Source organism: Panthera onca, chromosome A1, assembly GCF_046562875.1.
Source record: "Panthera onca isolate mPanOnc1 chromosome A1, mPanOnc1 haplotype 2, whole genome shotgun sequence".
In the NCBI taxonomy this organism is placed as follows: Eukaryota; Metazoa; Chordata; class Mammalia; order Carnivora; family Felidae; genus Panthera; species Panthera onca.
Window position 1 is genome coordinate 12,919,599 of NC_138339.1, and position 24,191 is coordinate 12,943,789.

General features: G+C 45.7%; 1 protein-coding gene across 2 annotated transcripts in view; it reads left to right on the forward strand.

Annotated features, from left to right (window-relative positions):
* The window catches only part of FBXL7 (F-box and leucine rich repeat protein 7), a 390,753-nt gene extending 366,872 nt beyond the window's left edge, over window positions 1-23,881 (forward strand). For both annotated transcript variants that reach the window (XM_060634381.3, XM_060634382.3), the window contains 2 exons: window positions 11,371-11,982; window positions 20,490-23,881. In XM_060634381.3, coding sequence (XP_060490364.1) covers window positions 11,371-11,982; window positions 20,490-21,226 — 1,349 coding nt within the window. In that variant the 3' untranslated portion in view covers window positions 21,227-23,881. The remainder of the gene's footprint in view (window positions 1-11,370; window positions 11,983-20,489) is intronic.
* The last annotated feature ends 310 nt before the right edge of the window (window positions 23,882-24,191 follow it).

A 24,191-nucleotide genomic window follows, 5' to 3' on the forward strand; every position in this document is an offset into this window, starting at 1 on the left:
TAGTCCCATGTGGCTAGGCTCATCATATTAGGTAGCAATTGTATGGCAGGTATTTGGAGACGTGTGTTTAATATTTGAGAGAGACACACAGCCTGGTCCAGACTGGATATTGGGTTTGGGGAGCTCATGAGCTTACGGGCAATTGCTGAAGCCATGTGAGCGCACGAACCCACCTCCCCCCATCTCAGGGGAGGCCAGATGCTAACAAAGAGTAAAGAATGAAAACCTTGAGGAAATAGCGATATATAATTGGTACACCAGAGAAGAGGGAGAGCAAACGGCATCTGAGAAGGAGAAAGAAAAAGGAGAAGAGAGGATGGTATTTCAAAAGCCATGGGAGAAATCGAAATGAGACAGCAGGTCCTCTATATTGTATAAAAATATGTTTTCTTAAATAAACTATTGTCGTAGACTCTTGTCCAGCAAGAGAGCAAATGCAGGATTAAAATGCAAGAGAGGCTAATGTCTGGGAGGAGGCAAGAGCCCCAACTAAGGGTCCTTGCTCCATCTTTATTAGGATCAGAGGTTTACAAGAATGACGGATGTGCACAAAGAGACGATGCATCCATGGACATTGACTCACGGGTGTGAAGGCAAGGGGGTTTGGAAGATATGCGGTGTCAGGAGTTTGGGCCAATACAAAACAAAGTCCTGGTGCCAGGCAGATGGCTGTTTGCAGCAGACTGAGGCTCCACCTGTGTTTTTGAAAACTTGCCTAGGGTACAAGAAAGACAGAGCCTGCTACCTCAGGGTCCACAAGGCACCTTTCTTCTGCTAATTAGCTCCCCTCTGGACAGCTTCACCCTGCTGCTGTCTATAGCCCTGTTTACCTGTTTACCGAATTTGGTCCTTCCTTCCTACGAAAGCAGCTTTCTGCTATTGTACTAAGTTGGGGAGTGTTACCGCCCTGAATACCTAATCGTGTTTACCTCACTCTTGATGCTTTGATCCTGAGGCTTTTCTATTCCTCCATCTTTGTCCTATACTGGGGGCCTTTGCCCTGTTTACCTAATCTTGGGTAAACCAAGTTTACCCAAACTTGGGTGTGTTCATCCTATGGCTTTCTGATTCTTTATGCCTTGTGAACCCCTCAGGGCAAGCTCAGGGAATCCCTAAGCTTGTTCCCCACAAACCATGAGAAAGGGATTTCAAAATTACAACAAAATTACAATTTTTATGATATTCCCCCCTCTCATTCCCCACCAGCATGAGAGGTATTTCAAAAGCTTACGGAGGCAACAATACTCATAAAGATGGGACTATGGATACCAGATACCCCTTAAAACATAGCTCCACAACGGGAGGGCCCAGAATTTTTTCCCCATGAAGTCCTCTGAGAGATTGTATAATTTTTGTCAAATGCTTCTACCGATAACAATACCAGTTTTCATAGACTTCATCTAATTACTCTATAAAATGAGTGGAATTATTTCCAGTTCACAAAAGAAGAGGCTTATGGCTTATGAAGCTCTAGGCTGCTTGCCTTAGACGATGCAGGTTGCACGTCGTAGAGCAGAGACAGGAACCCAGGGCCGTCTGTATTCAATGTTCTTTTTGACCTTAACAGCGTTCCCTTAACTGAAGACACTGACAAATGCTGTCATGACTTTGGCTGCGATCTCCTTATCACCTGTACTACTATGCACTTAATATCATTAAAAGTAAACTTCAGTTATTGCCTAAAAGCCACACACTTGAAAGGCCAGCATCACTTGTGATAAATAGATGATAATTTCTAATAAAAATAAATTATGATGAGCAATAAAAAATTAAAATATGATTAAATTAATGTCATTAAGTACTGATGCCTGTCAAAGAGTTTGCATCTGAGACCTTCAAACAGAAATTCTCAAAAGAGGCTCAACCATAAGAAGAACATCCCCTTGCCTTTTGCAAAGGATGGCATCTAATAGCAGTGAATTCTCACAGGGATGAAGCATCCTACATTCTTTTAAAGGATAAGTAGTATAAGGTCATCTCCCTTTGCCATATTATAGATAAGAAAAAGAAAGGTGCTAAGAAGTCATCATTTCAACCTAGGATAAAACCATAAGGCTCATGAATTTAACCCAGGACTCTCGCATAGTTTCTGAGGTCACCTGTTATTTCCTCTGGCATTACTTTCCTAAAACATCTTTTGTAGATATTCACGTTGGAGACAAAATCAAACTGCATTTCTAAAGATGCCATTCTCTACATTTCATTGATTATATTTATGTTCTTTAGAACAATGCACTTTAAAAGCTTCCTTAGCAGTATGACTGTTTCCTTTTAGAAAAATTAAAGGTCAAAGAGGATCCATACCCAGCATCGTATAGGGTCAAACACTGGATACACTGGGGAACTGGTGCTCAGCATAAAGACTGAGCCAGGCATTTCACTAGACCATATGCCCTGATAGGAGAGAAGCTTCATCATCCTCATCATGACTGCAAGGATCAGGGGCACCTCGGTGGCCCAGTGGCTTAAGCGTCTCTTGATTTCGGCTCAGGTCGTGTACTTGTGGTTTGTGAGTTCGAGCCCCACGTCGGGCTCTGTGCTGACAGCACACAGGCTGCTTGGAATTCTCTCTCTCCCATTGTCTCTGCCTGTCCCCCCACTAGCTCTGTCTCTCTCTCAAAATAAATAAAGAAACTTAAAAAAAAAAAAAAAGACTGCAAGGATCAATCACCATAGCCCTATCCTTATGGGACTGGTCCACGTGACTAACAAAGCAGGTTTTTGTTCTTGGACAGAAGTCTTCGTCACAATCTGATCCTGTTGGGGGGTGCCACCTTCTGGACGACAATCCTAGAAAGAATCTTTGGGTCCTAGAGGTAACTTTCTCCAAGTAAAATGCAAAATTAACCTTGTCTATATAAATTTCCACTTTACACAACCAATACCTTAACTAAGTTCTAGGGTGTGTACATTATGTGAACCACATTAAAAGAAAATATTTTGAAAGAAAACAAGAAGGAAAAAGATCCCTCAGATTGTATTTTTTTTTTCACTAGTGAGGTTTTAGAGATCTGTTTTTTTAAGCTTGAGTTTAAGCTAAGGAAAGAAACCTTGCTTTTTATGGCAAGCGTTCTTGAGCAGAAAGATAATTTATAATGGAAAGCATCTTGCAGAAAAGTTTTGGTAATCAGAGGGGGAAAATGCAGAGTAGCTTTGTAAATTTTGACTTTGAAAGGCCAGTGTAATGTAAATATGACTTCCTCGCGTATAAACAGCAGTGGTTTGAAAATAAAAACTTGTACGAAACAGGCAGCTATCTAGTTAGAGGAAAATGTGTCTAATAAGCATGAGTGTATGAGATGCCTTGAATATTTTTGATACTGTACTATAATTACTAAAGATGCAAAATTTCCAGGACTTTTGAAACCATGAGAAAACAAGTTTATTGAGTTTTATTTTTCCCCCAGATAAGATAGCTATATTTAAAAAAAAATTTTTTTAATATTTTATTTTCTCTTTGAGACAGAGAGAGACAGAGCATGAGCAGGGGAGGGGCAGAGAGAGAGGGAGACACAGAATCCAAAGCAAGCTCCAGGCTCGGAGCAGTCAGGGCAGAGCCCGATGCAGGGCTCGAACTCACGGACCGTGAGATCATGACCTGAGCCGAAGTCAGGCGCCCCAAGATAGCTATATATTTTGGTAGTCTTTACATATGTAAAGTAACCTAAGTACACTAAATGTATTGTTCCCACATAAATTACATACTTGGAATGTTTTAAATCATTAATGTAATCACCAGTGCTTAAACTTCCTATTCCTTTAGTCAATAGATGAAAATATGAATAAAAAAGTATAATTATATTTATTTGCCTTAAGATGTCCTTTGTATCAAACAAAGATTGCACCATTTTGAGTAAGTCCAAAAGCTTACCAAAAATATTGTTGAGTTCAAATGTTTTATGCTACTGGGAGATTCTGTAGACATTGTTTTTACCTTGGACTTCTGAAAACTGTCTTTTGTTCCAGGCTTAAGCAAACTTTCCTATCCCTTACCATCCTGGGTTTAGGCTGATTTGAGCACATTCTCAAAAGGGTCATTTTCCTCGCTCCCTAAAGGATGCAAGAAATTGGAGAGGTCAAAGTCTTTGCTGTGGAGGTCCTTGAATGGAACTGTGGTACAGAAAGGAGTTGGGCTAGGAATATTTGCTTTAGAATCTAGTCAAATGCAAAACCTCGTCCCTTCCTAGACCCCACTGGGCACTCAAGCACAGTAATAATGTGTGGCAAATGATCCAACGAAAGAATGAATCGTCACTTTCTTTTCTGCCTATAAATCTGTAATCCTAGAATTTGCAGCAGCCCAACCTACTGCATTTTCGTACCCAGTGGCTATCCCTGTGTACTGCTTGCCATCCATTCTCTATATATTCCTGCTGACATCGGTGCTGTGTATTTTTCATTTGATTTCAGTCTTTTGTGTATATCCACCTTCCCAATATCATTAAGAGACACAGGCCACAAAATACACATCTCATGACAAAAATACATGCTCATTTCCTTAAATTCTCACATTCTGCTTTCATGACACTTTCATATGTTTGTCTCTGTCTTTCTTACGGAGTCTTACATATTCATAATTGGTAACCTCTTCTCTAATTCTTATATTTGCAATTAACCAGGGGTGCCTGGGTGGCTCAGTCGCTTAAGCCTCTGACCCTTGATTTTGGCTCAGGTCAGGATCTCATAGTTTGTGAGTTTGAGCCCCACATCAGGCTCTATGCCGACAGTGTGGAGCCTACTTGGGATTTTCTCTCCCTCCCTATCTCTCTATTCTTCCCCCACTTGTGTCCTCTAAATAAATAAATAAGTAAATAAATAAGTAAATAAATAAATAAATACTTTTTCCTTTTATACCTTTGGCTGTCTGTCCACCCCTCCATGCAACCATCCATCCTACCACAAAGTAACTCATTGAGTCTACCTTTAACAGATTTCATTATCAGTTTATATATTTATTTTTGAAAAAAATTTTCCTCAAAAAATGTCCGCAGGGAAAACAGTAGTGTTGGTAAATTTCAAAAGCCATCTGCTCTGGAGAAGGTTGGGAAGATGGCAGGGTAAGAGGAGCCGACGCTCACCTTGTCCCACAGATACAAATAGGTAACACTCACATCAGTGTAAATGACCCAGGAAATGACCCGAAGACTGGCAGAACAAACTCCATAACTGAAGGTAGAGAAGAGGCCGCATTGAACAGAGTAGGAAGGGCAGAGATGCATTTGGTGATGCTGTGGGGAATAAAGGGACTGCAGCCACCCAGTGGGGGAAGGGATCCATGGGTACAGAGCAGGGAGAGAAACAGGCTGTCACACGAGGGAGCCCACATGGGTAAGACAAATCCCCATAACATTTGGCTTTGAAAACAACAGGAGCCGAATTTTATGAGTTTTTACAACCAGCAGGACTTAATGCCTAGAATTTTTCAAATCCGTGGGTTCAGTTCTGGGAGAGCCTGGAAGGTGAGAAGAAGCTGAGTCCCCGTTCTTAAAGAAACAGCATGACAAACAGCCCACAAAGCTACAAGGCAGAAGCAGCAGTTTGCAGAATGCCTGGAACATACAGGAGGGAGAATAGTTTACTCATTTTGGAGCATGTCCAGGAGGCGCAGGGTTCACTGAGGGGCTTCTCCAGAAACAAAGGAGCTGGCAGGTGCCATTTCCCTCCACTGCCCATGCAGCGTAAACACATGGCCACCTGTGAGAACCATCGTGGTTCTGAAATTCACTACCCTGCTTGTTCACACCAAACCCTACCATGCTTCCTTGGAGCCACCCTTTCCAGTCTCACTTGCCTCAGTCCTGGAACTGTGGGCCCCCTCTCCCAGAAGACTGGCGTGAACTTTGCCAATACTGCATCTCCCAACTGACATGATTTGCAGAGCCTGAGTCCCAGCAGTGGCAGCAGCAGGTCTCATTTCACTAGCTGACTGACATACATCTTTCTAAAACTGTGTGCCCCACCCTGGGCAGGGACCCAACCCTATCTACAGGAAAAGAGAGCATTTGCAGACTACTGGAACAAAGGAAAAAGCAGCCAGGATACAACAGCAGGGCACACACAGCACGCGTAGGAAGCACCCTGAAACACCAGGTTCTGGTGAACAGGGAACACTGCACTGCAGGGCACTGAAGGATCTCTTCTTCAGAAGGCCACTACTCTCAGCAGGAGATGTAGCTGACTGTCTTAACACAGAGGAACAGACACAGAGAGTTAGACAAAATCAAGAGACAGAGGAGGATGTCCCAAATAAAAGAACAGGGCAAAACCACAACAAGAGACCTAAGTGAAACAGAGATAAGTAATATGCCTGATAGAGAAGTTAAAGTAATGGTTATAAAGATAGTCACTGGACTTGAGAAAAGAGTGGAGGACATCAGTGAGATCCTTAATAAAGAGATAAGAAAGAACCAATCAGAGATGAAGAACACTATAATGAAATGAAAAATACACTTGATGGAATAAATAGCAGGCCAGAAGAAGAGGAATGAATTAGTGACCTGGAAAACAGAGTAATGGAAAGTAATCAAGCTGAGCAAGTGAGAGAAAAAATATATCTACAAAATGAAAATAGATGTAGGGAACTCAACGAATCCCATCAAGCATAACATACACATTATAAGGATCCCAGAAGACAAAAAAGAGAAAAGGGGCAGAAAATTTATTTGAAGAAATAATAGCTGAAAACTTCTTTAACCTGGGAAAGGAAACAGATATCCAGATCCGGAGCACAGAAATCCCCTAACAAAATCAACTCAAGGATGTCCACCTTAAGACATAGATAATTAAAATGGCAAAAATTATTGATAGAGAATTTTAAAAGCAGGAAGAGAAAAGAAGATGGTTACATACAAGGGAAACTCCATAAGGCTATCAGTGGATTTTTCATGAGAAACTTTGCAAGCCAGAAGGGAGTAGCATGACATATAGAGAGTGCTAAAAAGAAAAAAAAAAAAATCTGCAGCGGAGAATACTGTATCCAGCAAGGCTGTCATTCAGAACAGAAGGGAAGGTAACATTTCTCAGAGAAACAAAAGCTAAAGGAGTTTATGACCGCTAAACCAACTCTAAAAAAAAGAAAGAAGGAAAGAAAGAAAGAAAGAAAGAAAGAAAGAAAGAAAGAAAGAAAGAAGGGTAAAGGAGACTCTCTGAATGAAAAGGAAAGACCATAAGAATTATAAAAGTGGGACATACAAAAGCAGTAAAACAAAGTATATCTGTAAAAATCAGTCAAGAGATTCCCAAAATAAAACGATGTAAAATATAACACCATATACCTAAAATGTTGGGGGTGAGTAAAGAATGGGTTCAAACCTGAGTGACCATCAACTTAATACAGACTGCTATAGGCAGAAGATGTTATAGACAAACCTAATGCTAACCACAAATCAAAAATCAGTAATAGATATGCAAAAAATAAACATAAAGAATCCAAGTACATCACTATAGAAAGCTAGCAAGCCATGAAAGAGAGCAAGAGAAGAACCAGGGAACTACAAGAACAACCACAAACAAGTACCAAAATGGCAATAAATACATATCTATCTAAAATTGCTTTGAATGTAAGTGGACTAAATGCTTCAATCAAAAGACATAGGGTGTCAGAATGGATTTAAAAAAATAAGAACCATCTATATGCTGCCAACAAGAGACTCATTTCACACCTAAAGACACATGCAGATTGAAAGTGAGGGGATGGGGAAATGTTTATCACGGCAAGTCAATGTGAAGAGAAAGAGGGAGTATCAATACTTATATGGGACAAAATAGACTTTTTTTTAATGTTTTATTTATTGTTGAGACAGAGAGAGACAGAGCATGAATGGGGGAGGGTCAGAGAGAGAGGGAGACACAGAATCTGAAACAGGCTCCAGGCTCTGAGCTGTCAGCACAGAGCCCGACGTGGGGCTCGAACCCACGGACCGCGAGATCATGACCTGAGCCGAGGTCGGACGCTTAACTGACTGAGCCACCCAGGCGCCCCAATGGGACAAAATATAGACTTTAAACAAAGCCTGTGACAAGAGACAAAGAAGGGCACTATAATAATAAAGGAGGTAATATAACAAAGAGATATAACAATGACTTTGATAAGGGCACTAATCCCATTTGTGAGGGTTCCACTCTCGGGACCCGATCACTTCCCAAAGGCCCCACCTCCTCATGCCATAACCTCGGTGGTTAGGATTTTGACATATGAACTTGAGAGGGCTACCAACGTTTAGACCATAGCATGACTCATTATTCTTTATTATTTATTTAATTCTCAAGTGTTATTTATTCAATGATGACAAATTATATCCTTTCAAAAAGTCTCTGAGGGTTCTCGATCTGAGTAAGTAGGAAATAACCAGAGAATGCTGGTGTACATTCTGGCAAAAGAGACACCCAACTGCCCTGGTGGAAATCCCCCAGACCCCCTCCACTTGTCTCCTCACGTGGGTAAGTGGTGCCACGCGATCATGAATTACTCCTACCCTGCCGTGGAGCTCTAAAAAAGGCAGGACGGAGAGCTAGTGCCTGCTCCTGAGTCCCCTCCAGGGCAGAATGTTCCTCACAGACGTGCGAGGCTGCCCTCCGTTTCTGAGTGTGAATTCTGGAACGCTCGGGTATGGTTGTTGGCAAAGAAAAACCTGAACGCATCACCAAAGGCACAGCCGTGCTGGTCAGTCTGGATGCATTCCCATTCTCTCCCTCAGTGCAGGGGGGGTGTGAACGTGAAGAAAAGTGAATTGGTGAAAGATGCAGGTTTAGGAAGCTGCCCCGACCCCCACTATGAGTATGTTCATCCCGCAGGGGGCCCAACTCACGATGTGCAGGTCTCCACAGAGCACTGCTTCTCTTTCAAGGTGAATAGAATGTAGGCAGGTAGGAGAGAGACGTCAGAGCCCTCGTAGCCGCTAAACGTCAGAGCTGAAAGCCTGAGATTGACCTCCCCTCCTGGCCCTAAATAAGCTGTTCACCTGCCTAAGGAAAATGCTGGCTTTGGAGGCAATTCTCAGAGTTCACCTAACGACGAAGGTTAGTACCACAGTAGCTTGGATGGCAGTTTGGAAATCCCTAATTGGTTTCCATGCAAACTTTTCCTTACGGATTTGCTGTTTATTTTACCTGATTACAAAAGAGAGAGGTACACACTTCCTTTCTTATGAACGATTTAAAATGCAGTATGTATACCACCTGGGAGACAGAAGCACATGCCAAGCTAGAAACCGTTGTTTTCTAAACATCTAAGTATTTCCTCTCAATTCAGAACATTCATATGCAGCTACCGTGTACCATAAACCATGTCAGGTGCTTCCAGGACACAAGTAAGAAAAGGATTCAGTCATTGTCTCAAAGGAGCTTTTCGTGTAATGAAGGCATATCTGTCGTCTGCTGCCACAGTAATGCTGTGTAACAAGTCGCCCCAAGCTCAGTGGGTTAGCTTACACATCTCTGGTTTCACCTGGGCATCGGCTGCCCCCAGCTGGGTTTGGTTGAGCGTGGCTCTAAGCTGCAGGTTTCAGCCAGTTCTGTCCTCTCCATGGTCCTCTCCCCACCCTAAGGTCAGTGGACTGGCCAGGCATGTTCACATCTCCTCATATTCACTGGCCAAAGCAAGTCACGTGGCCAAGTCCAGCATCACTGGATGGAGCAAATATACTGCACCTAGAAGGAACGGCAGAGTCACCTGGCAAAAATGTGTGGCTGTAGAGAGAGGTGCGACATTGAGAAAAATAATACAGTCAAGCACATCAGGGAAAGATAAACTCACAACTGCCTAATAACCAAGGATGGAGATGTGAATAGGAAGGGGATTAATTATTTCTCAAAGACATTAGGAAAATATTTTTAGAGGAGGTAGCATTTGTTCTTAGTATTGCAAGAGGCAGACAAGGGGAGAGGAGGTAGGCAGTCATTCAGAGATGCTCCACGAGCAAAGTCATGGACACGTGTAGGACATTTTCAGGTTATAAAGAAACAAATGGAAAGAACACATGATAGCAGTAGAAAAAGGATACCAGTAGGAAAACTACAGACAGACCCTCAGTGGAGATTCCCGTGTCAGAAGTTCCTGTGTCCTCTGTTATTATTGGAAGTTCTTTGAAAAAAACAAGTGTTTGAAAATTCCCAAGTATGAAATGTGGAAAAGCACACAAGAACAGAATTTTGGTTTAAGTCTTTGGAACTGGAATTAGAGCTAGAAATACCTTAGAATTCATCTAGCCCAGCTCATTTATTCTACAGAATAAGAAACTTATGCTTTGGGGATGAATACACTCTGTGTGTGTGTGTGGGGGGGGGGGGGGGGGGGGGGGGATCGCGCGTGTGTGTGTGAAATATATAAACATTAGAGGGACAGAATAAATGTCATCCTAAATAAATCTGTCCAGCTATCTATGTAAACTGTATGATAAATATATTTATATAGAAACTAAATTATTTCATATAGATATAGCTATCAAGGTGGGGATATGAAATGAGCAGCCTTCTTGAATTGGTATTCTAAAGAACTCTTCATCCCTCAAAAGCTTAAAAACCACTCTTATCCTCATTAAGTGATCTTTCTGCTGTCAGGGAACAATACGAATCACATCATTGGAATGCCAAAGACAGTTGTTAATAAGGAAAAACATATATTGCCACAGGTAGTCAAGGCCTGGAAATACCATCTGAAATGGCCGGTCTAATGGGGGAAGTGGGTGGATCCTCAGACCCCTGGCAGAGTTTGGGGTGCCATTATCAAAAGATGGGGGCCTGGACACTAGGGGACGGGCCAGAGCGAAGACAGCAGTGTTCTCTGTATCCATTGACCCGTCTTTCTCTTCGGAAACTCGTTCCCGCGTCTGTAAACGGAACACCATTATCCGCCTGACCAAAATGTGATTAGCAAAAGGAAAAGAGTTTGTGTTCATAATATGTGAGATTTCTTCCCAGAATAGAAATAATGAACCTTTGAAGGTGTGCCCTTGAGATAATCGCCAGGAACGTAGATCAGAAGTCAGCGAGCCGTGGCCCTCGGGACGAGCCCGGCTGGTCTGTTTTGATAGAACAAGTGTCATTGAAGCGGCCGCCGCCGTTTGTTTACGGACGGTTTGTGGCGGCCTTGGCACCACGGTGGCGCGGCTGACTGATGGCAACAGAGACAGCTGCCGTGTGGCCCGCAGTGCCCATACCTGGTCCTTCCCGGAGAAGGTTGCCCGCCCCTCCTGGAGATGATGGAGGGTTGGGTGAAACGTGCACGCGCTGCTGCTTCCGGTGATGGATGCGGCCGGGGGGATGGATGCCCAGGGTGGGTTACCAGTGGAATGCGTGTGACGGCGGCGTCGGCCTCCTTCCCGGGGCTCCGCTGCGGCCACCCTTAACCCTTTGCTCTCTGTCCTTTGCCAGACTCCGACCTGAGCATGCGCACCCTGAGCACGCCCAGCCCGGCCCTGATATGTCCACCGACCCTGCCCGGATTTCAGAATGGAAGGGGCTCGTCCACCTCGTCGTCGTCCATCACCGGGGAGACGGTGGCCATGGTCCACTCCCCGCCCCCGACCCGCCTCACCCACCCGCTCATCCGGCTCGCCTCCCGACCCCAGAAGGAGCAGGCCAGCATCGAGCGCCTCCCGGACCAGGCCATGGTGCAGATCTTCTCCTTCCTGCCCACCAACCAGCTGTGCCGCTGCGCGCGCGTGTGCCGCCGCTGGTACAACCTGGCCTGGGACCCGCGGCTCTGGAGGACTATCCGCCTGACGGGCGAGACCATCAACGTGGACCGCGCCCTCAAGGTGCTGACCCGCAGGCTCTGCCAGGACACGCCCAACGTCTGTCTCATGCTGGAAACCGTAACTGTCAGTGGCTGCAGGCGGCTCACGGACCGAGGGCTTTACACCATCGCCCAGTGCTGCCCGGAACTGCGGCGCCTGGAGGTCTCGGGCTGTTACAACATCTCCAACGAGGCGGTCTTCGACGTGGTGTCCCTGTGCCCCAACCTGGAGCACCTGGATGTGTCAGGTAAACGGCAGCTGACCTCCCGTCGGTGGGGCCCTCCGGTGCACCGTCCCGAAGCGGGAGAGGGACACCGCTGCCTGGAGGAGGTCCCCTCCCCGATAGCCAGCAGGGACAGAGGGTGGGCAGCAGGGAGGCTGACGTTTCCGGAGAAACTGTCTCTATGTAATCAGGACCCCAGGAGGCCAGAGGTCTCCCTTTCATCAAACAATGCCAACTTCTTCTCTTTTTTTTTTAATTTTTTAATGTTTATTTATTTGAGAGAGAGAGAGAGAGAGAGAGAGAGGAGAGAGTGAGCAGGGGAGGGGCAGAGAGAGGGAGACACAGAATCTGATGCAGGCTCCAGGCTCCCAGCTGTCAGCACACAGCCCGACGCGGGGCTCGAACCCACGAACTACCAGATCATGAACTGAGCTAAAAGTCGGACGCTTCACCGACTGAGCCACCCAGGCGCCCCAGACAACGCCAACTTCTTAAAGGCACTAGTGTCACCGTTTTGTCTGGCCGTTACGTTAGTCTGACTTTTAAATAACGCCCTTCCTCCTCCCCATGGCTGTCACTTAATGTCAGAGCAACCACAGAAATGGGAACCAAGTAACTAACTCCGACACCGGCAGTTTAGACACCACCCTGCGTCTAAACTGTTATTGTTCCACGGAGCCCAAAAGCTGTGTCTGAGCTGACTCTGTGCTCTGGGCTGTGCTCAGAATTGCCTGCCATCTTGCAGACACCGGGGAAAATCCATCCTGTCCAAGTGTCTCCTTATATTTCACCTCCGCTCTCCTCACCCTTGGGTTGATTTTGTGTATATATATATATATATATATTTTTAAGCAGCATTCTCAATTACGTAGTGCAAGAATCAGGCCCATCGAGGGAAGCCTTTAGATCTTTTTAAAATTGAAGGAAATCCCAGCATGGTTGCTTTGCTCGAAAACCTCTCTCCGGCAGGAAGAATTAAAACCCAGACTCACACTTTGGTGCCAGACGTGGATCCAGCCGGACTGACAGCCTTTCTTTATCTCCTTCACTGCCCAGTCAAAAGGCCAACATTTGAGAGGCTGAAATGTGTAAGATGCATCAGGGAGTTAAAGAAACGAACGGCCTGAGCCACAACCTCAGGGATGGTTGGGGAGGGGTCAAGCAGTAAAAACCACGGTGACAGGCAAATAAACAGAACTTGGGATTTACAAGCATCTGAGGGAAATGAGACCCTCCAACAAAATCTGAAGGAAAAGTCCACTCTCTGAGCTTGCTCTCTCTTTCAAAAGCCGACATCTGAAAATATTTCAGATGACAGTCAATTATTTTTCGCAGATTCTTTCCCTTGCTGGAAAGCAACTCGTTTCTCCCCTCCTTCAGCTGGCTTCAGGACAAAACCATAGTAACCGTACGTTCAGTTAGTCATGAGCAGCTGCGGGCATAAAGAGGCAGGAAACAAAGAGGTTTTCTTACATTTTTCCTCCAAGGAATTCTGGAAAGAGAACTCATTGTGATGTGATGGAGACTGGTTTCAAAACTCTGTGATTTGGGACAGTTCACAGCTTTCTCTCGATGTGTTTCCTCTTCAGTTAAAAAAAAAAAAAAAGTGAGGAATTGGCTTCTTTAACATGCTAAGATTCTGAACATTGTGAGCCTGGTTTTCAGACACTTCGTTTCCTTTTCTTTTCGAAAATCAGATTAGAGAAGGCCTTGTTTTTGGAATCCCCATCTTTGTTAAAGGAGTTCCCATGCACCCTTCATCCAGGCTGCAAATTGTGCCCTCTCTTTTGGAGTCCTTTTGAAATTCAGAAATGTGGAAACTACTTTGGGAATGGAAATTCCTGGGCTTCTAACTGAGTGAGTGGACCCTGCTTCGCCCTTTTGACTAACCATTACGTAAGCCATGATGTCCCCCTTCTGTATCACCCTAATTTGCAGAGCCTAATATATTTGTGGCTTTCTCACATGCCCTCTCTGTGACCCCCTGTGATCTGTGTGGTGATTATATACACAAGGGAATCTCTAACTCACCAAGTTAAGAGCACAGAATTCCAGCTGGGGGGGGGGGTGGGGGGGTGTCCAAATGGTGCCCTCCAGTTTTGAGGGAATCTGGCAACATTATGTTGATACCGGGAGAAGCCAGAGGGCTGCCAGAGGTAATTTTCCTGTGCCTTGTTCCCTTTGGTTTTCAAGTTGACCTTCTCGTTGGCAGTAAACTTGACTTCGCAAGATTCATCCCTGATCTAGAGCTTAATTCCCCGAGAGGATGTGAGACTGCCTTCCTTGAACCTAGTGTGCCCACCTTAAAAGCTATCTTTTCAAGTCATTGAAACTGACTATAACTAGCTGTAGGGTTTTGTCATGATCACGTATTACCTTGTATTAATATTTAGTCTGGGTTCTTCAAAGAAACAGAGTGTGTGTGTGTGTGTGTGTGTGCGTGCAAAGAGATCTATCTGCCATCTGCAAGCTGGAGACCCAAGAGAACTGGAAACTGGAAGAGAACAGTTCAGTCCAAGTCCACAAGCCTGAGAACCAGGACTGCTGATGGTATGAGTCTCAGCTCGAAAGCAGGAGGAGACCCATGTGTCAGTTCAAACAGTGAAAGCAGAGACAGAATTCTCCATTCCTCCACCTTGTGGCCTGTTCAGGCCCTCAACAGATTGCACGATGCCCATCCACACTGGGGAGGGCAGTCTGCCTTACTGAGTCCACTGATTCAGATGGTAATGTTACCCAGAAACGGGTTCACAGGTACCCCCAGAAACGTTTCGCCACGTGTCTCGGCACCTTGTCATCTACTCACGTTGACACATAAAATTAACTGTCACCATTAATAATATCTTTGAACGTCAATGGAATGTGGTAAAGCCGGGCAATTTTCAAAGTGTAAAACCGCATAATTATTGCAGATGAAATTGCTTCAAAGGGTCCTCTTCCAACTGGAGACCTGGGAGTCCTCCTTGCTTTTCTTTTCCTGATCTTATACACAGAACCAGTAGAATCCTGTGCAGGTGTTTCTACTTGCCCAGTACCTTGATTCTCTCCCCTCTCCTCTACCTGCTGCCACGATGCATGATTCACTAGCCATTCTCCTTACGTTCATCTCAACCCGATCAACCGACCCTCCACACAACCAACCTCCAGAGGGACTTTTCTTCAGACAGCAAGTCAAACCATACATTTTCCTGCATAAAATTTCCAGTCGCTCCCCATAACCTCCAGGAAGAATTCAGGTTCTGCAGCAAAGCATATACGGCCCTTCATGAGCTGCCCTAGGTTCACATGTCACTTTTTCCACTCAGTGCTCCCCTCTATGGAGCCATTGGCTCTATACATGTGTGCACGTTTCTCCAAACACATCACATCTGTGCACACTGGGGTGTGTGGACACCTCTCTGGCTTACCTGCTGTTCCTTCATCTGTCCCTCCCCAACAACCCTCTTAACAGCCTTCTCATTGGTCAAGCTCTAATCCAAGTATCCCCTAAGGAAAGCCTGCCTGACCCCCAGCAAGTTAAGTTTCCTCCCAGCTCTTTGCCTTTTGAGTACAGGCAGGTAAAGCATCACTGGGTTTTGCAATTGAGTATTTGTATATTCCCAGAGTCCTTCCTCTCAATTCATTATAAGCTTTATGAGGGCAAAAATGAGGCATGTTCTGTCTTTGCACTCGAGGATACCACAGTTATGTGAACTTATGTGTGTCAAAGTCTTCAGTGGTCATCTTGACTTCTAAAAGGTTCAGACAAAATTGCCATTGGTTAATACTCTAAACACGCATTTAGGAAGCTACAGTGGCTAAAACTTCCTTATCAGGAGAAGTGGTTTGTTTGGGAGATTAATAAATATCAATGGTTAACATAAATATTAAATATTTAAGTATCAAATAAACATGTATGCTCTGCTCCGAACCGTGTAGCAGGCATGCACTAAGTCATGACTGTTGTCATTGTTTTCGGATTGTCATTGTTATAAACATGCTTGGAAGTCAGTACTTGGTCTATGTTGACTTCGTCATCTTATATCCCGGAGAAGGTAGAGGTATTACCCCAATAACGAGAGGAAGTGTTAACGAAGATTATATTTGTGAAAGGAGAACCAAATCTGGAACTAACTGAAGAAACGCCAGAGATCTGTTCAACCTATATTGTTCATTTCCCACTGAGTACTATCCATACTCCTTACCCTGAGTATTAGGGCAGGCCCCATAATCTGATCCCAGTGGACCATTCCTATCTTAGTTCCCATCAAATCGTTTCAGAAACCCTGCATTCCACCCTGTGGAAACTCGTCACAACCCCTCTGCCCCCCTGCTTTCTTGTCTCTCATATTTGCTCGTGCTGTTACTTACTACCTGAGCTCCATATTATGTAACCAAACTGCTCCGCTCGGTCAAGAATCCCCTTATAGATAATCACCGCTTCCAAGACTCCTGAGTCCTCGGTATCTAAATGTTCACTTCGTGCCGACACAGGTACAGTAAATCTCTCGTGCGGTTCATCAGCTGCCCACCATATCCTCGTCATTTCTTACCTCCTCTCCTATAACTGAAGCCCTGGATCAGGAAACGTTCCCTAGTCTGGCTGTACAAGTCCCATAATATTACTGAGTGTGAGATACCTCATCTTTAAAAAAGTGAAGGTTAATTGGGAGGATTTCTAAGGTGGTCTGCACCTCTGTAATGTATCAGTGCATGAACTAATCACAGATACTACCTACTCAGCCACGGACCAATTTATTTTCTTCTCAAGCCAAACCTAAGAAGCCTGTAGGAATTAAGACCGAAGCTTAAATTTAAAATTACTGCTCTAAAACAATACAAGCATATCAAAGTAGCGTCTTCCACCAAAACTGAGCGTAACCAGTATTTCATTAAATTGGGGACTCAGTTTCAAACACAAGGCATGCATTTCCCTGAATCAAACACACTGTCCTTCCTGGAGTGCATCGGATTTTACTAGATATTTAAGATAAATAAATAAATAAGAAACCAGAACTAAGAGTTTAGGAACAAAGGTTGTCGTATGATCTTGAAAACCAAAGTGCCTTCACAGGCATCACAGATGGGAAAACCACTACTGTAGACATAGAAATTCCATAGAAACAGGATTACAGTTGCTCTAACAAAAAAAGAAACTCAAAACAAAGGACGATTTCAAAGCCGAAGTTGAAACTGAAAGGAACAACTTTCAAAGCAGAAGCTGAACCACCTTCTGCAAAACCACAGAGGCTACTGGAGCAGAGTGGACAGCCTCTGACGAGTCACAGCTTTGTTCTCCAGCATTGGACTGTATGCTTTACTCCTTCCTGAAATTCTTTGACTTGGTAGCACTTGGCTTTTGAACCTCATTACTCCCAGGGCCTGAATTTTATAAGAGTTTCCTGGGCAGCCTGCCAAGACGTGGGAGGAAAGTCCCCATTAGCACTATTATGTCACCACTTGGGAGCTTGGGTATTGCTTGAGCAGCCAGAGCACGGAGGTGCCTGAGGTGAAGCACCTGGCTTTGGAATTGCCAGAAGGATTCAGGATGAGCACAGAGAAAATGGAAAATATATATACACTTTATGTAGTGGGATGAAATATCTATCCATACACATTGATTTATGTTATATATTGATGGCACACCATTTATATTTATATAAAGACTGTACTGTAATATTTATATAAAGACTATACTGTAATATTACATATACATATATATATATTACAGTATAGTTTTATGTATGTAAAATATGTATATTACAGTATAGTTTTAGTATATAAATATAAATGGTGTGCCATCAATATGTAACATAAATCAATGTGTATGGATAGATATTTCATCCCACTACATAAAGTGTGTGTATATATATATATGTATATATATATATACATAAAGTGTATAATACATATGTATACATATGTAAAATATGTATATTACTGTATGTTTTTATATATAGTATATTTGTATATACAGTATATTATATATATTTATATATTAATATATAGTGAACTGAAATATATATTGAAATTCGTATTTCATATATGATTATATACAGTATATGATGTATACAATGTATAATTTATACACATATTCTTAGGGTAAGAATAGCTAGATTTAGGGAGATAGCTAAAGACATCTTCCAATCGTGTGAGGAAGGACAGAGTATTAAAGGGATTTCTAGGGCTAAAAAAAAAACAAAAAAAAACACAAAAATCTTCCTAAGCATTAATTTCCTTATCAGTAAAATGAGTTAGGAATCAGGTAAGAAAATGTCCATAAAAGCATTCTGTAAACTTCATAATGTAATACAAATAAGAGGCATTATAATTCATTGTAAAATAGACAACTGTTTTGCAGTATAAATATACATCAGCCATGGTCAAAGTCTTGAGGACATTTAAATGTTTGAATTTAAATTATCCTATCTAAGTGGGGCAGAAGTAACTCTAGACCAAGGTCCGCAAGTATTTCCTAGAGACTTATATAGGCTTCAGGGGCCAAGGGGTGAAGTCATATATTTTGTGCATCCTTAACTACAGAGAGAAAACTCCTCGTCCCACCCCCCCACCCCCATTTGATGGGGGTGGGCCTCCCGTGTGCTGGGCATGCTTTATCCCTAATTTCCATCTGCTAGAGACATTTCTGATATGAAAGTCCTGGCCTGAGGGGAAAGGTCTGCCTAGCGTGTGGGAAGAAGAAGGAAGTGTTATGGACTGAATGCCTGTCTCCCCCAAATCCATGTTGAAACCCTAACCCATGGCGTGATGGTATTAAGAGGTGGGGACTTTCGGAAGTAATTAGGTTTAGGTGAGGTCATGAGGGAAGAGCCCCTAGGACAGGATCAGAGAACTTGCTCTTCTCTCTACAGTGTGAGGATACAGCAAGAATGCAGCTGTCTACAAGAGGGTTCTCATCAGGAATCAGGAACTGAATTGGCTGGCACCTTGATCTTAGACTTCCCAGCCTCCAAACTGTGAGAAATCAATATTTGTTGTCTACAAACAAGTAAAATCAGTTGTCCTCTCTGATCTTCCTATAGAAGGTTCTCTTCGCTCCACAATTCACTCATTCATTCATTCAACAGATACTTAGTGAACAGCAGCTATGAACCAGGGATGAGGGGTACAGCAGTGAACAGCCCAGAATCCCTTTCCTCGGGAACTTATATTGCAGAGTGAGGACAGCAAATACATAAATGAACAAATAAATGCATCGTGCCACAAAGTGATGAAAAGTGTTGAAAATAAGTGGGAGTCAAGCCGGGGGTACCACTTGATACGGGGTGATTGGGGAAGAGTTGGCCAATAAGTTGGACATTTGCTCAGAGACCCAAGAGAGTGGGGATGGCCCACGGGGCAACCGGGGAAGCACGGTACAATGCATGGACATTGAGGCCCGAAGGCACCTGAGGGTGTCTGGGAACCAGCAAGGAGGCCAGTGGAGTCAGAGGAGTGGGGAAAGAGATGACGTCAGAGAGCACAGCGGTGCCGGTCCTCAGAGGCCCCCTCAGACTTGAGGTTTCACACATGGAGTGCCATGGGTGGTATCCAGAGGCTTTGAGAAAAGTGACATGATTCCAGTTCTGTTTTTCAGGAGAGCAGCTCTGAGGATGAACTTGGGAGTAAGGACGGGGCAGGGATACTGGTTGAGTCCCTAGAGCACAGTTGTTCTTGGACCAAAGAGGGTTGAATTGAGTCTCCAGGTGGCCACCTTATCTCAGATTAATAATTGTGTGTATTTCCCTGGAGTTTCCAAGTACCTCTGTACCCATCATCTCACTGAATCCTCAATATATCCCTACAGTAGAGGCACACCAGCTACTCATGCTCCCTGCATAGAGGAGAACCTTGAGACACAGAAGTTAGGCGTCCTGCCTGGGGCCATAAAAAGGCAGACCTGAACCAGCTGTGCCTCCCAAGCCAGCACTCTTTCTGCCAACCCTAGACCATGGCCAACCCTAGACCATGGCCAACCCTTCTTGCATTACCTTACCTCTTTGACCACAGAGCTACCAGACCACTGCAGGGTGAGAATCGGCCCTTAGGGAGCTTCCGGAACGTTCCTGGGCCAGGGCAAGATGTTTTACAAGCAGGGTCTCCTTTATTCTTCACAGCCACCTTTCAGGGGAACGGGATCATTCCCCCTTTTAAGACAAAGGAAGTGCTCCTTTTAAGCGATCACCCCTCATTTTAAGACACAGGAAAGACTGATTGGCCCGACATCCGGCAACTGGTGTTGGATGTGGAATTCAAAGCGCAGTTTTCCGACTCAAAAGCCCGGGAAGCCTCTGCAACCCAGATAACCGAAGTTGTTACCCGATCAGATAAACACGCAGGACCGGTTCTTGCTTTCCCTTCTCCGCGGGGGCCACAGGAGGGAAAGGGTAACGCCGGGGCCGCGCACGTTGGCGGGGCGGGGCAGCAGGACCCCGCGACGGTACCCCTCCTTCGCGGAGGGGATCGGGGCTCCCCCGCCCACCACCACCCCCCCCCCCCCGCTCCCGCCTTCCCGGAGGTTCTCTGAGCGTGTGTTCTGTCTCTCCGTGCAGGGTGCTCCAAAGTGACCTGCATCAGCTTGACCCGGGAGGCCTCCATTAAACTGTCCCCCTTGCACGGCAAACAGATTTCCATCCGCTACCTGGACATGACGGACTGCTTCGTGCTGGAGGACGAGGGCCTGCACACGATCGCCGCGCACTGCACGCAGCTCACCCACCTGTACCTGCGCCGCTGCGTGCGCCTCACCGACGAGGGCCTGCGCTACTTGATGGTCTACTGCGCCTCCATCAAGGAGCTGAGCGTCAGCGACTGCCGCTTCGTCAGCGACTTCGGCCTGCGCGAGATCGCCAAGCTGGAGTCGCGCCTGCGGTACCTCAGCATCGCCCACTGCGGCCGCGTCACCGACGTGGGCATCCGCTACGTGGCCAAGTACTGCGGCAAGCTGCGCTACCTCAACGCCCGGGGCTGCGAGGGCCTCACGGACCACGGCGTGGAGTACCTCGCCAAGAACTGCGCCAAGCTCAAGTCCCTGGACATCGGCAAGTGCCCGCTGGTGTCCGACACGGGCCTGGAGTGCCTGGCCCTGAACTGCTTCAACCTCAAGCGGCTCAGCCTCAAGTCCTGCGAGAGCATCACGGGCCAGGGCCTGCAGATCGTGGCGGCCAACTGCTTCGACCTGCAGATGCTCAACGTCCAGGACTGCGAGGTGTCCGTGGAGGCCCTGCGCTTCGTGAAGCGCCACTGCAAGCGCTGCGTCATCGAGCACACCAACCCCGCCTTCTTCTGAGCGCGCGTGGCGCGCGCCGCACGGACCCCACGAACCCCTTTCTAGAAAGCAGCGTATGTAAGCACCGACCGCCGCTCGCTCGTAACGGCTCTTTCTTCCTGGAAGGTTCTTAGGCATCCGGCTTTTCTTTCTCCCTATGTCTGGCGGGCCCACAGGGGTCAAGGGAAGGAAGGGGGAGCCGGGCGGGGGGGGGGGGGGTGGAGAGCGCGGGGGGAGGGGCACGAATTTCTGTTGACAGCGAACCGGTTGTGTGGTCGGGTCATGCCGAGGCAGCGTCTCGTCTCCCGAAAGGTGTGCCTCGGCAAGCTGGCGGCGGAGTGTTGGAGGACGCCTCTTTTCTCTGTCTCTCCGCCCCTGGCCACCTCCCAGGCTTCCACGCGCACCCCCTGCGCCCCCGCCTCCACCCCCACCCCGCCCTCGCCAGCAGCAGCCACAAATCCTCTGAATAGTGATGCTCTCCGGACCTCCTCCCCCTTAAACTGCTTCATTGGCCTAAGCCCTACCCATCAATCCCACACCCAGGCAGATTCTCCTTAAAGAATATACAAAGTGGTATATGCAAAGTGCTAACGACCCTTTTCTAAAGAATCACTTGTCCAGGCAGCACGGTGCAGGGGAGGGAGAGGGAGTGGGGGCTGCATTCTTCCCCCCAGCTCTGCCGCTAAATAGCTGTGTGACCTTGGGCAAACCACTTGACCTCTCTGGGCTTCAGCTTCCAGCACTGAAGCAGAGGCCACCCCTGCCCCAAGATCCGCTCCCTTCCCATTTTAGAACTGAGGAGACAGAAATGTCAATAAACAGGAGCACTCTGGCCTGGACCGTAGGAGGCATCCACCTCCATTGGTTTTGGAGGGTGCTTTCAGGAGATTCAGAAGTGCCAGGGTGAATGCCCTATAGTTCCTTCACTCCAATCCGAATGTCACTCCACCCCTGTTTATTTTGGTGGGTGAGTCTCTTGGGCACCTTCCTTGTCCCCCTAGGTGGATCGTTTCTGTGACAAGGGCTTCCCACGTCGGTGCACCCCACGCCATCTTGTGGAGGCAATGGGATTCCTATGCACAGCACAGCCCATATCCCCAGTCAAGGTGATCTTGCTGAGTGTTTTCAAATAGGAGGAAAGACCCTCACGATTTTTAATTAACAAGGGAGGCCCAAGAGAACGCATGTCTTCCAAGGTTTTTCCAGTCCCTCTCAGTGCACCTGTGGCCTGCATCAGGCAGGTCTGCCCGGCAGCTGGCAGGAACAGGCCTGTTGGTTCTTTGTCATTCAGATCACATTTCGACTTTTCTCATCTATTTATTTCTTTGGGCATCCAGACATCATCGCATGAAGCCTGTTGGGGTTAAGTCATAAGTGTTTAACGGTGCAGATTTGCCACCTCGGGTGCCTTCTCCCATGGCTCTCTAAATGTTCTCTGTCCAAGAATGCACAACAGACTTTCAGGTGTTTAAATACTGTTCACTCAAAAATGTCAGGCAAATGCAAGAAGGAAGTTGATACAACTCAGGCGCCGGTCCACCAACCAGGCCCTTGGAATAGAACGTTAAAATTATTGCCAAATAGGAACTTTAAATGGCCCTATTTGGATGGCGATCCATTTGCTAGCTTCATGCGTGTGAGATCAGGATGCCAGAAGAAAAGTCCGCTGCTCATTTTCATGAAATTTAGTTGCCTTTGGTTAATCCACACATGACTTTTCCCAGATTATTCTCTAGCCACCACTCTCCTTCAACACTATTCAAGTACTCAGCCATTTCTTTCTCAAAGGGTCCATCGCCCCAACCCAGAACCTCTGCATCTCCAAGCCAGGTGTATGGAATTTGTTTCACATCGAGCCCACATGCAAGTCAACAGCTGCACTCCCACCATAGGCTCACTGTGTTTCTTTGTCTTATGTTGGGAAGGAAAAGATAGAGTGACGTGGCACCTGCCCAGGGGGTTTCTCTCGTGCGTCATGTGACATCACCTCCTCTCCAGTCAACATCGCCAACAACTTAGTGTGCAATCGATACTACGTGCCACAGGGGAAAATGAATTGCTTGGCTGGGAATAGTATCCTGGCGATAGCACAGGGTTTAGAGTCATGGATGAGGTTGAAGGTAGCATTCCCCTCCTCTGTGACTGTCTAAAATTTCAGAATTTGAGAGCCAACAAAGGATTGTCCCTACCCCTTGGCACCGGGGTCTTCCAAGTGGTATTTTCATACTCCCGGAATGAGAAGAGAGATCCCAAATGGCTCCCTGAACCAGAGAATAGGTGTCCCATTAAAAATACCTTTATCACCATCACCTGACCGCATCACCTAAACTGTCTTCCAAACATGAGTCAAAGGTGACCTCTACATTCATTGCCCAGCACATGCTGTCTTTCCCCGTCTCTCCCTTTTCCCCGTCTTCTCTTCATCCGCTTTGCCTCCACTTGGGGTGGGAATCTATGGCAGAGGTCACTGGGGAAACAGCTCAGCAGATTTTTAGAGACCAAGCAAAAGGCCTCACTAGGAAATCTCTCTGTTTTAAAACATTGCTTCCTTCCTGCCTCTGCGAAAATGAATGCTCATTGTTGTTTTTTTATTTCTAATGTTCAATCACTGCGTGCTGTATGACTCTAGAAAGCCTTAATTTACTACCACCAAGAAATAAAGCAATATGTTGGTAATTGGGTTAAGCCTCATTTAATACCCTGGCCAGAGGAACATGGTGTTCAGAGAGGGACATCCAAGGGCGAGCAAGCTCTCTTCTGAAGTAGAGAGCAAGTCAGGTCACTGCAGCTCTTGTCCACTTAAAGTTGCATTTTGTCATTTCCCTTGGTTCAGTGACTGTGGCTGAAAATTAGGAGGCGGGTGAAAAATCATTACCTTCACAGTTTGGTTCAGGTCTTCAGTTCCTTAACCCAAACTCTTGGAGTCAGATGTATTTTGGAATTCATAATTTTTTTTTATATTTTAGGAAGCTACCTGTGGTGTATT